Below are 16008 nucleotides of genomic sequence, written 5' to 3'. Positions count from 1 at the left end.
ATAATGTCTGAAGTGAATGATGGTTTTGAATATAAATTCTGCCTATCTAACAAAATTTTGTAACTACAAACCTAAACACTTAACTGAAAAAAATCTTATATTCAGGGTCATATCGCTGGATGATTTCCTAGTGTGCTTTTACATTCAGTTCTCTCAGAGTGTAAATTCCATAACTTCTACAATTTCAGGCTAAAGGAAATCTCCAGCAAATACAAAATAAAAATGGATAAACGCATATATACCTGTCATATAGTTTTGATAATAAAAGTGTTTTATATTGGTTTTCCATTCCATTGTTTACTAGATTTTATTTGGTTATAATGTGTTTTCTTCTCCGTTTTCAAAGGGTAGCCATTCTACAAAAGTGGAAGCTGTGGTCAGAACTCTAATGAGGATCCAGCTTAGAGATCCAGGGGCTAAAGCACTCGTTTTTTCAACGGTATAATCAGTATTTCCATCCTCAATATTAACACAGACTGGTTTTCTCTAATCAGTTTATATCTGAGAACTAATTTTAATGTTTATTATAATAATAGGTGAAACTTAGAATTACTGATAGATTTTTGCCTGCCATATTTTTTTTTAATGTCTATAGGAGAGAATTATTTTTAGAGAAATTTGATGATGTTCCACAAGACAATTTCTTTAGCTACATTTCATGTTTTCATATTAATTTTACTTAGGGATTTTCTTATGTTAATATTTTTTAATTGGAATCTATAACCTTGAAAGTCTCATTTCACAAATGAAGTTGGTTGTTTAAGAATAAGAAAAGGAATCTACTAAATAAAGTATTGAGAGTATTGAGTAAAGATTCTAGTTTTTGGGTTTAAAAGATAAGTGACCACATCCATTAAGCAGTCTATTATTTATTTTCTATGATGTTTATCTTCGTTCACTTCTCAAAGGTGCTCGCGTTTCTTACCCTATCTGTAACCATCATTTGATTTAAAAAAAAGAAAAGAAAAAAAAATGCTACCATTTCAAGATAGAGCTAAATAATATTGATGGTACTTCCTTTAAAGATTTTGCTTTTGTGTTTACTTATTTCTGATGTACAAAAGTTATTTTGATTTAGTTCCTTTTCAAATTCGCTATATGACAGTTTTGTGTAACTATTTTCCTATTGTTTTATGTGTTCTTAGTGGCAAGATGTGTTAGATATTATTTCAAAAGCTCTCACTGACAACAACATGAAATTTGCACAGATCAGTCGTGTCAAGACATTTCAGGTATGTCAAGAAGATTTTACTCATGTTTTCTGAAGTGGATTGAGTGGCAAATTGAAACATCTGTTAACTCGCCTTTATTGTCTTGTGTCTCGATTAATTATGAAATTAACGTTCAAAAGCAAAATAGAGAAACTAGTCATTTTCTTTCTATTCAGTTATACCGGTAGCAAGATTCTTCTCACTTGAGGTTCATTTCTGTACTATAGCAAAAGATGGCCTCTGACATACCTTTTGAATGGACAGGGGGTCTCATGCTCCTGAATTTAGGTTCTAAAGACACTGCATCAGGCAGAACTGCATCTGGTCAAATTGTCCTTGCATCACACTCGGCCCAACGACAGGTGTACACCCTAAGAGACAGACACACACAAAAAAAAGACCAAGTGAAAATTGAGCAGACTTATGTTTCTTGCCACATCCCTACTAACACATTCTTCACTTTCTCTCTTTTTCCTCTAAGCTCATATAGTTTATTTTGCATGCATCACACACATGGATCTTGTGATTCCACTGTATATTATAAATAACAAGAGAGCTTATGTGACACTTTTCCTCATGAAGTCAAGCAACAAGTTTACATTTTCTACAATTGGTAGTTTTACATTTAACTTTCTTAGCTATTACATTTTACAATGATCTGGATACCGTTAGGCATAATGAACACGAGCTATAATATACTGCTCTTACTTTTAACTGATCCATCTAAAATGAATATGTACCTTTCTTTTTTAGGAGAACCTTTCAGCATTTAAACATGATCCACAAATCAATATTTTGCTGCTGCCCCTGCACACAGGTTCTAATGGATTAACTATCATTGAAGCGACTCATGTTCTCTTGGTGGAGCCCATACTGAACCCTGCCCATGAGCTGCAGGCCATAGGAAGGGTGCACCGAATTGGACAAACCAAGTAAGGACTGCAGTTAACATCCGTCGCGATTGCTTCAAGTTTCTAAGATACAAATCAGTGTTTAAACTCTTCGTCGTAATAACCTATTCATTCTTAATTTCTTCCTGATTTATCACATGTTCGAGTATTCTTATTTGACCAAATGACATTTTCAGAGATTTCCAACCCTTCCTCCCCTCCGAGCAACAAACCCCCAAATTCTCCCAGATTTTGGTCTTCCTTCTGTCACAAACTACCCTGATCACTTCATCAAAATTTCTTAAAATACTTAAGATAACTGCAGAGTTGAAGGCATCCATCATAACTCTGAGAAGAATTGATTTTTGATTGTTTCAAGTAGCCTGTATTTAAAAGAAGGCATAATTCATGCATGACCAAAATTAAATATCTCCTTTTTAAGTTCTTCCTCTTAGGAAAAGTAGCCCCCACACCTCCAGGTCCCTTCTAAGAGATAATTAGATTTAGTTTGAGGTCCAGAGCAAACCTAATAGTGAATATTATGCAGTCTGTACTACTATTCAAATGTCAGAATAGGCCGTTATGCTTTATAAGGCCTCTTCAATGTATTATCTCCTGGGTATTAGATGCCTTGAATGTTTTTTTGTTTTTGTTTTTGTTTTTTTAAATGCATCTATACTAAGGTCTCAAATAAATAGTGATTGAGCACCTACTCTATGTCAGGCATTGGCTGGGTACTGAAGATGCAAATTAAGACAATCTTTTCCCCCAATGAGGTCACATGTAGTACAAGAAACAGATGATTAAACGTATCATAGTAGAAGTGCAAAAATATAATGAAAGTGCCGGGGTAACAAAATCAGGGAATGATCAGTTTGAGCCCTAGAGAGTCAGGAAAAGCTTCATTACGTTGAATCTTGAAGGAATAATTATTTCAAAGCTGGGCTAAAACAATAAGTGGTGTTCACGCAGCCAAAGAGAGTTCCATGTTCAGAAGCACAGGAGATAAACAGCGTGTTATTTCTAGGAACTGTACGGAGTTTGCAGTTGCCAGAGTATAAAATATGAGAAGAGGGCAGGAGATGAGGTCTTCCGTGCCATTCTCAGAAATATGGACTGCTCTGTAAGCAACAGCTGAGAGAACAAGTGGTGGCTTTTAATTTTAAGCCAGAGAGAGACATGTTCACCTAACAAACCCTTAGCAAAATACGACAAAGTAATATAATTGTAATAAATGCAAGGTTATACTAAGGTACTGCCACATATCATTTAAAATGCAGTTATGTCTTGTTAGGTTGGTTGGGGTTTTTTGTGTGTGGTTTTTGTCGTTGTTTTGTCTTATATTTTTAAACATTCACTTCCTGTCTCATCAGTGTTTTCTAAAGCATACACTGGACTCTTCTCAGATGTAAGGCCCCAAGTCTAAAAAGGCCTTTTAACACTACTTGATAATCCTAGTACACTTCCCTAGTAAATAGACTGTTCTGCTTCCTGATGAAAATATCTTAAGTCTCCTGCATCTCCCTCATCCCCACCGATGAAGTCGCCTCCCAGGGATAACAGATACAATCAGATTGGAAGGACCTCTTCTTCCCATCACCAACTTGAACAGTCCACCTGGGTTGATATCTCCATATTCATTCAATAAATTTTTATTGAGCACCTTCTGTCTGCCAGGTACCATTCTAGGTACTTGAGATGCCCTCATGGATCTAAAATTCTAGTTGTAAGGGTTGGTAGAGAGACAGATGGTAAACAATAAACATAATAAGTAAAATCCATACTGTGTTAGAAGCTGGAAAAGTAGAGTGGGGTGAGGAGGGTGAAGAGTGCAGGCAGCTGTTGGGAAGGCATGGAAGGTCTTATGGAGAAGGTAACACATGAACAACTAGGAGAAGTGAGAGAACGCCATGCAGATACGTTCATCCGTAGGGAAGAATGTCCAGGTAGACGGTACACTCAGTGCACAGGCCTAAGTCAGGACTGTGCAAGGAGCCGGAGTTGCTGACGTAGAGTGAGCAAAGAGGAGAGAAACAGGAGCTGAGGTCAGAGGTCTTGGCTGGGAGGTGGGGCGGGCGAGGGCGGGGGGTATTGTGTGCGCCCAGGAGGCCATTGGAAGGCTTTGCGCAGGGGAGTGACGTGATCTACCCTAAGTGTTGCAAGAACTGTTCTGAGTGCTGTGTTTGGGCCTGCGGGGAAGGGAAGCTAGGACGAGTATAGGCAGGGAGACTAGTTAGGAGGATAGTGCAGTAACCCTGGTGAGAGTTGAAGGTGACCTGGACCATGTTAACAGCAGGGGAAATGTTGAGGAAGGGTCAGCTTCTGGACTTATTTTGAAGGTAGAAGCAGTAGTATTTGTGGACAGACTGGACATGGCATATGAGACTCAAGGTTAACCCCGTGGTTTGGGGCCTGTTGAGCTGGGGAAGACTACACGGAGAGTATATTTCGTGAGGGAAAGACAGAACTTTATCTTAGATATAAATTTGGTATTTTTACTAGACATCCAAATGGAGATTTCTATTCCGTAATTGGGTATAGAAGCCTGGAGTTCAGTAGAAAAATCTGAACTAGAGATTTTTAGAGAGATAACATTTGAAGTCACCAGCATGTAATGGAATTTTTAAGTCACGAGACTGAATGACTTATCTAGGGAATGCATGTAGATAGCGAGGCGGGACAAGGACCGAACTCCAGAGCACACCCAAGTTAAAGGCTCTGGGAGAGGAGGAGGAACCAGCGAAGGGGACAGATAAAGATCAAACAATGCAACAGGAGAAAACCAAAAAGAGGTGTCCTGGGAGCCAGGTAAAGAATGTAACTCAAGGAGGACGATACGATCAGCTGTGTCATGATCGCCACTCTCAACATGTCAGTAAGGTAAGGATTGAGAATCGATCATTAGATTTAGCACCGTGGAGATCAAAACCAATTGCGGTGGAGTGGTGGAGGCAGTGGCCTGAGGTGAGTGTAAGAGAATAAGATTTTATTTATTTATTAGCACACACTTATGTAACAGAGAGAGGTTAAGTGTCTTGTCCAAGGTCACATGGCAGTAAAAGTGGTGGCAGGTTGCAAACAGCCGTGCTGCCTCCTCAATCCATGCTTTTAGCCACAATGCATGGTCTCCTCTATATAGTCGGTAGGACGAGTATTTTGAGGAGTTTTGCTGCAAAGAACAGAGAAAAGGAAGAGACGGGGGTCATGGGAGTTTTGTTGTTATAGTTTTGTTTGTTTGTTGTTTGTTTTCTCTTTTCGGATAGGAGAGATAATAGGACAATGATTCATTAGAGACAGAAAAACTAGTGAAGCAAGGGAGTGGGGAGAATGCTGGAACGATGTCCTTGAGTCGGCAAGAGGTCGAAGCCTTATGTAGAGGCTGGTTTCAGGGAGGAGCACGGACAGTTCGTCTGCAGTAATAGGCAGGAAGACATAGTGTATTCCTTCCCTTTTATTACAGTGGAAGAAGTGTCCCATTTCTTTCAAAAGCCAGCCATTCCACTTGTCCCATCCTTTCTCATATTCTCAAGGATGTTCCTCTTGTCATATATCCCCACATAAATATGTCTTAATATTATCTACCTTTAAAAAACGGTCATTCCCTACATTCTACCTGCCCCTCCACTTCTTACCTTCCGTTCTCTCTCAACCTTTCTGGTTGGGTTTTTATTCCCACCTTGCCACTGAATTGGGACTGAGTGTCATTAATGACCTACGTCTTTCCATGGTCCCTGCGAGTTATTTTTCTTCTGTCTGTACCCCCTAGTTGAGCTCATCCACCATTCATATGTGGATGACTGTCAGATGTCTTTCGCCCAGCCTAGACATGTCCCTTTAGCTCCTGTCCCACATGCAATATCCAGTTCTATCTCTGCACCTGTATCTGTGGAATCGGTACCTCCCTTGGATAGAAAACTCAAGAGTAACCTGGGCAAAACAAAGCTGTATTCCTGCTGGACTCCCACCCCACCCCCTTCCCTACCTTACAACGTGGCACTGTCATCCATAGTTTCTTAGACCAGAAATCCAGGACCCTTTCCTATTTCTCTTTTCATACCTCACATCCAAACCATCCTTTAAGTCTCTACCTCCAAAAGAACTCCAGGTCTACTGACTGCTTACTGTCTTCGCTGCCACCGTGGCACAACCCACCCTCTCACCTGGCGGACTGCAGAACTTCTCAATTGGCCTCTCTGTCTCCACCTACGCTGCCTAACAGCAGCCAAAGGGATTGCTGAAGTGTGATCAAGTATAACTCAAATCATGCATAAAAGCCACTGATGGCTTCCCATTTTAGCCACAATATAATCCAAATTCCTGCCATCTCCTACAAGATGCTACGTGATTTGAGCTATGCCCACCTCTCCAATCTCATTTTCATCTCTCCACCCCTCATTCACAGTATGCTTCTGCCATGCTACCCTCCTTTCTGCCCCTTGAACATTTTAAGCTTGTGCCAAGCATGTTCTCTTCCCAGGCCTTTGCGTTTATTTACTGTTTCTTTTGTTTGCGTGCTCTCCCACTCCTGTGTGTAGAGGCCTCACCCCCAATAGTTGTGTTTCAGTTAATACATCAGCCTCCTCCTGGCATTACCTGTACCTCAATTAGGGTTTCCAGACGGGGATTCCGCCAGTTCTCAGGAATTTTTTTCTCTTTCCCCTTCCTGAATCCCGAGAAAACTTGGTCAGGAAATCGGGAAAATTGGCTCCTTGAACCCAGTAATGCCCACAATGGGAAATAAACGTACTACTCACAATGTATCTCTTAGACATTTTTCCTATTTGTTGCTAGGGTTTCCAGGCAGGAATTCCCACCCGTTCTCGGGAATTTTTTTTTACTTTTCTGTTCCTGAATCCCGAGAAAAGTTGGTCGGGAAATCGGGAAAATCGGCTCCTTGAACTCAAGTGGTTGGTAGTATCAGCTGTCACTTTGTGGAAACGATTCATCGTGGAGAACAGAAAACAGTTTATAGATCAGGATTCGGGAACGGGAAAGCAAAGAAAATTCCTGAGTACGGGCGGGAATTCCCGCCTGGAAACCCTAACCTCAGTATATCTTGTGTGTGTGTTGATTGCATGTCTGCCCTCATGAGAATGTTAGTTCCCAGAGATTAAATTGTAGTCACTACTGACCACCCCCACCCCCAGCACCTTGGTTAGTTAGTACCGTGGCTGCCAACTGACTGATGAATATAGAGCATATAATAAGTGGAGTTTTTTCTCATTTGTCTTAAGACGTTGTTAAACTTACAATTGTTACATATCTTCTAGACCCACTATTGTACACAGATTCTTAATTAAAGCAACAATAGAAGAAAGAATGCAAGCAATGCTGAAAACTGCTGAAAGGAGGTAGGTAACAATTTACTCCAAGTCAGTGAAGAAGTTTTCCTGTTTATATAAGGTGGTTTGCCTCAAGCTTCTTTATTGAGATAACCACCAAGTCGACCAAAAGATAGAAGGACAAATACTTTTTAAAAACAAGGTATGACATTTTACCTCCTCAAAATTTCCCAGTGAATGGGTCTGGACAGTCCATGTTTGACTTAGTAACACAGGGATTGTAATGTATAAAAATATTTAAGCTATCCTACAGGTCTTTGCCACGTTGGATTACTTTTCAAATGAAATCTGTCTTCATGCCCGACCTAAAAGCCGTAGTCTGACATCTGTAAAACAGAACCTACAGCACTGCTTTGTAGTTCGCATGTGTTAGTCACATGCAGGTAGGAAGAGCTGAACTTAACGTTAATTCCAAAGCAGAACAGAGCAAAGAGAACAGAGCATTCTTAATTTTAAAAACTCAACTTTGGAATCATAAAACTTCCTAATATGTATTCCCTAATTTATTTTCTTTAAAGTCATTTTGAAAATATAAACGAATGCCTTGACCTCCTGCATCTTTGTGAGATAGGTATGATTTGAAGATACTCACAGTGTGAGGTGGTTTCCTTAGAAGGGATTATTTCCACGGGCATGGATAGCAGGGAAGCAATTTGAAACTGGAAATCGCCTTCCATTGGTGGTTTAAGGAAGGGTTTTCCATGGGTGGTTTAAGGAAGGAAAGACGCTACCACAAGAGTTTTTTGCCTCAAACATGAGGCTTTTGTTGTTGATGTTGTTTCTATATGTAACAGAATTCAGCATACTATTTAAGCTACCTCAATAAAATAGCAATTAGAAGAGCTATTGAAATGCTCTTGAAACAAATTAACTTTGGATAGTAAGAAGGCAAATTGTAAGGTGAGAGCCTTAGCAGCAGTTGGCAGGCTTTTGTTTCTGTGTTTTTGCAGAGCAAAAATATTTTATAACAAAGCCTGAAAATAATATATACAGGTCTTCAACTAATGTTAACAAGATGTAATAATGATCACTTTCTTTTGCGAGTTACTTATGGCACAGTTACAAAAAGTTAGGAACTAGAATTTAAGACTAGACTATATGACAAGTTTAATCATTTGTTCCTTGGGGTTTCTTTCTGACTCGCTCACCTGGAAAATCCTGCAGTCACACAAACTCGTCGGTGAAGCATTCAGAGGCCTCTGTGTTGACCGTGGCTGACCTGGCAGACCTCTTTACCAAAGAAACGGAAGACCTTGAGTGAAGTCACCACTTGATTCAACCTGCAAACTTTAATGTATTTTAAAACTCATAGCTTGTAGATCAAAGTTATAAGTAAAATATCCAGTAGATGTCAGTACATACTATTCTTAGTTGAATGAATTTCTTTCTTTCTTGGTAGATATTGAGTCCTTTTCAATATACTGTTTCCAGAAGATCTATAAAGATTTTTAATTTTTCACTCCTAATAAAACATTTATTTTTGTTCCAAAAATTATCTATATCCGAGAGAATTAAGAGAGGTAATATGTACTTTTCTTTTGATAAGTTCAGTCTTAAAAAGAGTTGGAATAAGAAACAAAGAAAGCTAACCCAGTTTTCTATGACCTGTTCTATTCAACCAACATGAATCTCATTTTTGGAAGAGCCTTCAGTATCTTTAGCACATGAGTCACCAATTCTTGTTAGTAATATTTTAAGTAGATGGGGAATTACATTAACTCCTAATTATTTAAGTAGGTTTATACTGTAACTCCATACATAGTAACTTTACAGTAATACAACTCCTAACAATAAGTTAGTATTAGGCAATGATTTCTTTGTATCTTGCTACAAAAAAAGTGAAACACTGATCACTTCATGTTTGTATTACATGTTAAGTGGTGTCGTGTAAGGAGTTAACTTTAAATTGCATTTCTCAGTACATTAATGTTTACCTTAAAATTAAACTACTTTCTCTACTTTTAATTTTTCTTATTTATTTTTTTTACATACCTTAAGATTGATGTATCTGTAAATACTGCAATTTTTGTAATTTTAGTTCTTATCATTATAACATGGAAATATGGCAGGCTTTTTTAAAATCATTATTATACTGATGTCTTCTTTCTTTTCCTTTCCCATGTTCTTATGTAGCTAGACGTTTAACCACTAATATCTAAATTTATGATAGGGTTTGTTATTTTCTTCCGCTAGTACTTCTCTCAAGAACTAGTACTTTATCTTTGGAACAAGAGAATGTCATATTTACATAAGCGAATAATTGCAAGTGATAATAACATAGTGTTTCTTCTTCTGTGAAGAATTAATGGACTTTGAAATTTCTAACTAAGGAGGAGCTTATTGTATCCTAGCTGTTCGATGCAATACAAATGTTCTTGTTTTGTTCTGTTTTCTTTGAGCCTTCAAAATTCTAATGACCCTCAGGACTCATTAGCTTCTCCTTAGCTACCCAGAAAACCATGATAGAAACATCCCCTGGATCACATTTGTCCGAGAGGCTTTGGTGCTTAGTTCAGGTGCATTTTCCTATTCTAGGTTTGACATAATTCAACTGAAGAAAATACACACACATTTTTGGTGCTTATTCTTCAGTTAAAGGAGATACGCATTGATTCTTTTATATGAAATTAAACAGAACTATTAATTTTATAGCTCTTTAATGTTTTATAAAGAGCTTTCGTGTATATTCACATGTTTAATTTGCCCAGCAGTCTTGTGAAATTGATATAATCAACATCATTCCTGTTTTAAACGTAAAGAACTGAGGTTCAGAACTATTGAGAAACATGCCTGTGAGATGGAACAAGTTAAATACTGGAGCTCAGGTACCCTGACTCCAAATTTCATATTGTTTTTCTAACTCATCTGTCCGACTGAGAGTCAGAAGGTCAGTGGTTGTAATTTCATGAGCAATTTCAGTATTTCTGTTTGTTTCTTAGTATTCTTTTCTGAGCTAAGTTTTAGGGAAAACAATTTGATATGCTTCAATTTTGTAAAAAAGAAAAAGCATATATATAAATATGCCTATCTGTATTAGAGGGAAAACTGCTCTTATTTCTGTAAGCTGTCATCAATTAAATAAATATTTTAGTGGAAGTTGAAATTTGGGGATTTATTTAATTTCTGAGCCATAGGACATAACAATGTGGTTGTTTTGTTTTTTTGTTTGTTCACTTTGGCCTCTCAGCAAAAGATGTCAACATCATTTATACTACAGAACCCCATATTTCACAGGCATTTGTTATTTCTTCAAAATGATTGTGGCAGTTCTTTCAAATAATTGTTCCAAACAAATACAGATCTAACCCCCATGTCTTCTTGGCCGCAAACAAAGGACTTTTTTGTTTCCTTCTTCCATCATTTTATATTCTCAGAAATATCACTGTGCTTATAAATCGTTCTTGTTAGGTAGGTGCTGTACTAATGAAACAGTGAGAAAAAAATGAGGTAGTTCCAATTCTTAGCTTAAATGTTTTTGGATGGAGGAAGCATTCTCTGTTAGTGACTCAGGTGAGCTTATAGGACTGAAAAGACTTATTTATATACAGTGTAAAATACACATACCTAATTCCAGAATCTTTTGCTTGAAACCCAGACAGCTTTACTGTTTATTGCAGTTTTAGCTTCTCTTTTTGTATGTGCTCTCGGCAGAAGATCCAAACATTTGATTTTAGGGATTGGTCTCTTTCATATCACATTACCCTGTTTCCCCAAAAATAAGACCTAGCGGGACAGTCAGCTCTAATGCGTCTTTTGGAACAAAAATTAATATAAGACCCGGTATTATATATTATGTTGTGTTATAATTATACGTGGTCTTATAGTTAAAATGAGACCGGGCCTATATTAATTTTTGCTCCAAAAGACGCATTAGAGCTAGATCTAGCTAACTAGATCTTATTTTCAGGGAAACACAGTAATAACAACAAACTAAAAACTCTTGAAATGATAAATTCAACATGTAAACCACAAATACTTTACAAATAATTGTTAAACCTAATGGTAGTTATCAAAATATTTAGGAACTGAATTTAGCAATGCAAGATTAATCATCGCCTCAAGCTACCCTTTCAGGTGGACAAAGGAAGAAATTGTGTTTTTAAAATCTTCTCCTGCTTTCATTTACTAATTCTCCCAACATTTAGTGTGCTCGAGTTCTTTATATTTATTAAACCACAGGATAACCTTTGAGAAATGTAAAAATCACCTATGCGGAGTGACCTCAGGTTTAGCTAAATTGAATAAAAAGTACCTTTCAGTTTTTCTAGAATTTAAACAAAATCCCACAATAATATGCCATTTCATAATTTTTAACCGGCATGTCAATATAAAAATGAATCATCATTAAAACAGTACAGTACAAGCAATACACATTAAGCCTAGCTGCTCTGATAAAGGAAATCTAATCTTCAATAATGTTCCTTCAAAGTAGGATCAATTAACTCTGTATTTTATAAAATTGTGTCAAATGTCTGAGAATCTCCATGTATTTCCGTTACATTGTGCAGCCATATGAATGTTATGACGTGTAGGGTAGAAAAAATGAACCCCTTACAAGCCTTCCTGTAGAGGGAGGACTATGAGTGATTGATGACCCCAAAGGGGATTCAAGTCTCACGATAGGTATGTGGTGGTACAGCGTTATAGAGCAGATGGTAGGTATCACATACGGAAAGCAGCAGGAGAACGTGGCAGGGACCAAAGGTGCCGTCTCTAGCCTTCCCTTGCCTTCAGTCAGCGTTTCAGGGACTGACTCATCTTTGACAGTCCCACACCGTCCGTTGGATCCTACTTCCTTATTTAATATCAGTGACTCTCAAGACTGATGTTCATTGAAACTGATTTTGTTATGTTGAAACCAAATCTTTTGTACTGGAGCTTATGCTTTTTTCTTGCAAAATAGAAATAAAATTTAACCCCCATTGTCGGTGTAATGGTCCTTTGTTCAGGGGACTGTTGTTATGAAGTTGTTCAGTAACTTTCTGCCTGTCAATATTCCATTTTTCTTAAAGGTCTTCCCCTTCCAACCCTTGTGGTACCTTTGTCTCCTGGAAACCTGCTCTTAGACTCCACACCCCTGATAGACACTATCTGAAGAACAGTTTCGTCCAAGGACATACTTTCGACATGTGGGATGTTTTCAGCTCTGTGAGTGGTGTGAATGACCATGTGACCCCTCCAGTGCCTTAGGGAGCAAACATTTGTGCCCAAATTTCCTTAGAAATCGAGTGTCTCCTCACTTTATTTATTTAGGGATGTCTACTGAGATTACCTATGTTTATTTTCTTTCAAGACCATTTAGTTTATATTTCCCACACCCCTGATTCTGTACTCAGACCTATAAAAATACCATGTGACCCTTCTGTTTCCCAGCTTCCAGTAGTCAAGTGAGTGCTACGCCCAGTTATTTCTCGACTCTTCGTAAAAATTTCCATTGACTATGATGAGAGTATTACTGCCTGTTGATCATGTTAAATCTGTTTTCCGTTGGCTGTCACAGAATGCTGTCTTCTGTGGTAGATGCAAACCTATGTTTTAAAAGGGAGTGTATTTTAGTGCCTGATCTTGCTTTATTATATCAGACTGTTTATTAATGATTAGCTATTAAAATGTTAAGCATCATTATAGAATGTTGTATTTACTTAAAACTTCCTCGGCGCCTTTCACTTTTTAAATCCCTAATTGATAATCAGGTCACTGCTTATATTCTGCATGTAACATTTCTACCCTGCAGTCAAACGTTCAGCTCCCCAGAGGATAGACTATCAGAAGATAATGCTACAAAAAATACTTTGCATAGCACTTCTATTTTCCTGCTAAATTGCTAGTAATGAATGACTCAATAGCTGACATCTGTCTTATGCGGGAGTTGTTTTTAAGGGGTGGTTGTTTTTACTCGTAACCTTTGTGCACACAACAAAAATAGCAAATTTCCTTATTTGGTCTTTCAAGCATTCAAGTAAAAATCTTTTCTGAACAAACCACTTTTTAATTCTCTCCTTCCTATCTCTTAGTTTCCTCCTGGGTTTTGAAACTGTATGTGTAGGTACTGGAGAAGCAGTTTATCCACCATTGCATAAAAGTACTTATGAGACCACCACCCAAGCATTCCAAACCTGGGGTCAGTGGACTCCTGGGGAGGGAGGAGGCTCCTCAGATGAGTTTCAGAGGGTAAAACCCCAAATTGTGTCCAGTCTGCAGCTCCCTGGAGAGAGTCCACCTGCTCTATAGAAGCCCAAACTAACAAAGACATAACCCATTTAACAAAAGCTCTCTAGGGTCCTCAATAATTTGGAGGCATATAAAGGTCCAGAGACCAAAAAGATTGAGAACTGCAATAGCCCATTTTTAAATTATCTTCAAGAACAGGGCAGGGAATGGGCAACATTTTTCTAGCCATTCTTGTTGCTCTATGCACTTTTTTATTGATCATAGTCAAAGGCCTGTTGTAGAAAGAAATTGGCCCACTCAGCAGCAGCAATATATACAAGTTCGGTGGACTTTATATATAACGGGGAGTTCCATTTAGTTTTGCATATTCCACTTTGTTTAAAAATAAAAATTACATTATTGAAGTTGCACTTAACAGCTGACTTTTTAAAACCAAACACTATGAATGTCAAAAAACAAATCTGTGACCACGGAGATATTTGCCACGTGTGATGGTCAGTGTCGTGAATCACCTTGTCTAGGCTATTGTCCCAGTTAATCAAACACTTACCTATGCGTTGCTGTGAAAGTGTTTTGTAGATACGATTATTAAAATCCATACGTGACTTAAAGAGATGTTATTCTAGATGGCCTGGGGGGCGGGGGAGCACGGGGGGCGGGGGGGAGGGCTTGATTCAATCAGGTGAAGGCCTTAGGAACAGAAGTGCAACAGCCCAGAAGCAGAAATCCCACCTGTGGACAGCAGGTTCTGCTCATCACTGAGAACTCCAGCCTGCCCCTCCTGATGGCCTGTCCTATGGATTCTGGATTTGCGTAACCAGCTGCCACTATCATGTATGGCAATGCCTTACAAGAAATCCTTTAATAAATCCTGAATCATATATCTCCCTTGGGGAAGAAAAGGGTGATACTCTTTATGCTGCCACTTTTAAATAGCACGGTAATGTTTCTAAGAAAATATCCCCCCCCAGGTTTTAGACATAACCTAAACGTGAGGAATAACGATTGCACCAAAATAAAATAGAAAGCAAGCTTTTGAAATGAGTAGCACTGGTGTCCTTTAGTGGCTTCCCATGTGGTGTGTACATATTCCAGGAATAGTCAAGGAGATCCATTAAGGTGTGGGGAGAAGATACTGGAACAGACGTTGACTGCGGGATTATTTATAAAAGAGAAATTAAGCTTCCTCATTTAATATGCAGATCAACACTAACACCTTTATTCCCATCTACTTAGATGGCAGTCACATGTCTTAATGGACATGGGAGCTACTCATACTCAATATCGAGCAAAAAAAGGTGTGAAGAATTTCATCCTTGTATCAAGATGTGAGTGAGGAGGGGCCTATGTCATCCAGTACAGTTTTGATTATCCATGAATAAGGAATTTTAGAAGACAAAATGAGTTGTCAAAGGAGATAGCAAAATCATTTCTGAAAAATTTTAAGAAAAGGCTAGGATTTTTGTTTTCCAAGTGCAAGTGAACTTTAAGTCTCTTTTAAGTCCTGTCGTTAAAAAACAAAAACTGGTATTTCCCATTTTAGGTATTTTTTTTTCTTTTTGCCAAAATGTGTGGTGGTTAAGTTCCAGAATCTCTTTAGCCAAGTGCATAACAAATACCAAAAAGGGGCTGCTATTTATTTCCTTTTCTAAAAAGTTAGCAAACATAGAAAATGTAATTGTTTTTTTTAAAATGTATCGATTTCAATGAATTCGGTAGAAAAGGCATTGCCTTCCTTTGGGTGTTCAGTGAATCGTTGAACTTAATTGGTTGGAATAACTAATGAACATGGTTTACATCAGCAGAGATGTGTGGGTTACTAAAACATTTTCAAACGTCCTGTCCACTAAAGAGACTAGCTAATAAATCATCTGGCGTTTCTCCTATAACCGTGCTATCCCTATGTGTTTCATTAAGGAGTGCTATTTGATTCTTATTCTTTGATTTTGATGTCAGTACCAAACTGTTACAAAAACTGATTAACTGTTATCTCCAAGATTTATATAACATTGCCTAAAGCTATTTGTTTCTTTTGGATTCTCCTATAATCCTGCTGCCGAGAAAAGTGGTGGCTCTGTCCTGAAGTCACAAGGCAACTCCATTGACAGTTCCCACATCTAAAGGGACACTGATTCCGCTGAGGAGGCCATCCTCCAGAATCATCACACAGCGCTACAGTGTCTCTCTCATACTAGACAAAAGCATGGGTTGTTTTTCTCTTCGGTTGGAGGCAAATTCCACCTTAAAAAGCACTGATACTCGATAATTAAAAAGACAACCCGATTTTAAAAAAGCATTTGATTTTTTAAATAGAAATACTTTTATTTTAAAATGAAGATGTTGAAAGCATAAGAAATCTAAAAGTTCTATAAAATTACTTCCAAAAATCTTGTG

At 38.0% G+C, this 16008-nt stretch overlaps 1 protein-coding gene across 2 annotated transcripts in view; it reads left to right on the top strand.

Moving 5' to 3' along the window:
- The window catches only part of SHPRH (SNF2 histone linker PHD RING helicase), a 77115-nt gene extending 64069 nt beyond the window's left edge, over positions 1-13046 (top strand). Inside the window, exons 25-29 of one of the 2 annotated variants that reach the window (XM_033098980.1) lie at positions 347-439; positions 1146-1232; positions 1965-2143; positions 7372-7452; positions 8608-13046. In XM_033098980.1, coding sequence (XP_032954871.1) covers positions 347-439; positions 1146-1232; positions 1965-2143; positions 7372-7452; positions 8608-8704 — 537 coding nt within the window. In that variant the 3' untranslated portion in view covers positions 8705-13046. The remainder of the gene's footprint in view (positions 1-346; positions 440-1145; positions 1233-1964; positions 2144-7371; positions 7453-8607) is intronic. The other variant, XM_033098971.1, reaches the window with a different exon arrangement.
- Positions 13047-16008: the final 2962 nt, after the last annotated feature.

This window comes from Rhinolophus ferrumequinum, chromosome 3 (genome assembly GCF_004115265.2).
Source record: "Rhinolophus ferrumequinum isolate MPI-CBG mRhiFer1 chromosome 3, mRhiFer1_v1.p, whole genome shotgun sequence".
NCBI lineage: Eukaryota > Metazoa > Chordata > Mammalia > Chiroptera > Rhinolophidae > Rhinolophus > Rhinolophus ferrumequinum.
This window is presented reverse-complemented; position numbering and strand designations above follow the sequence as displayed.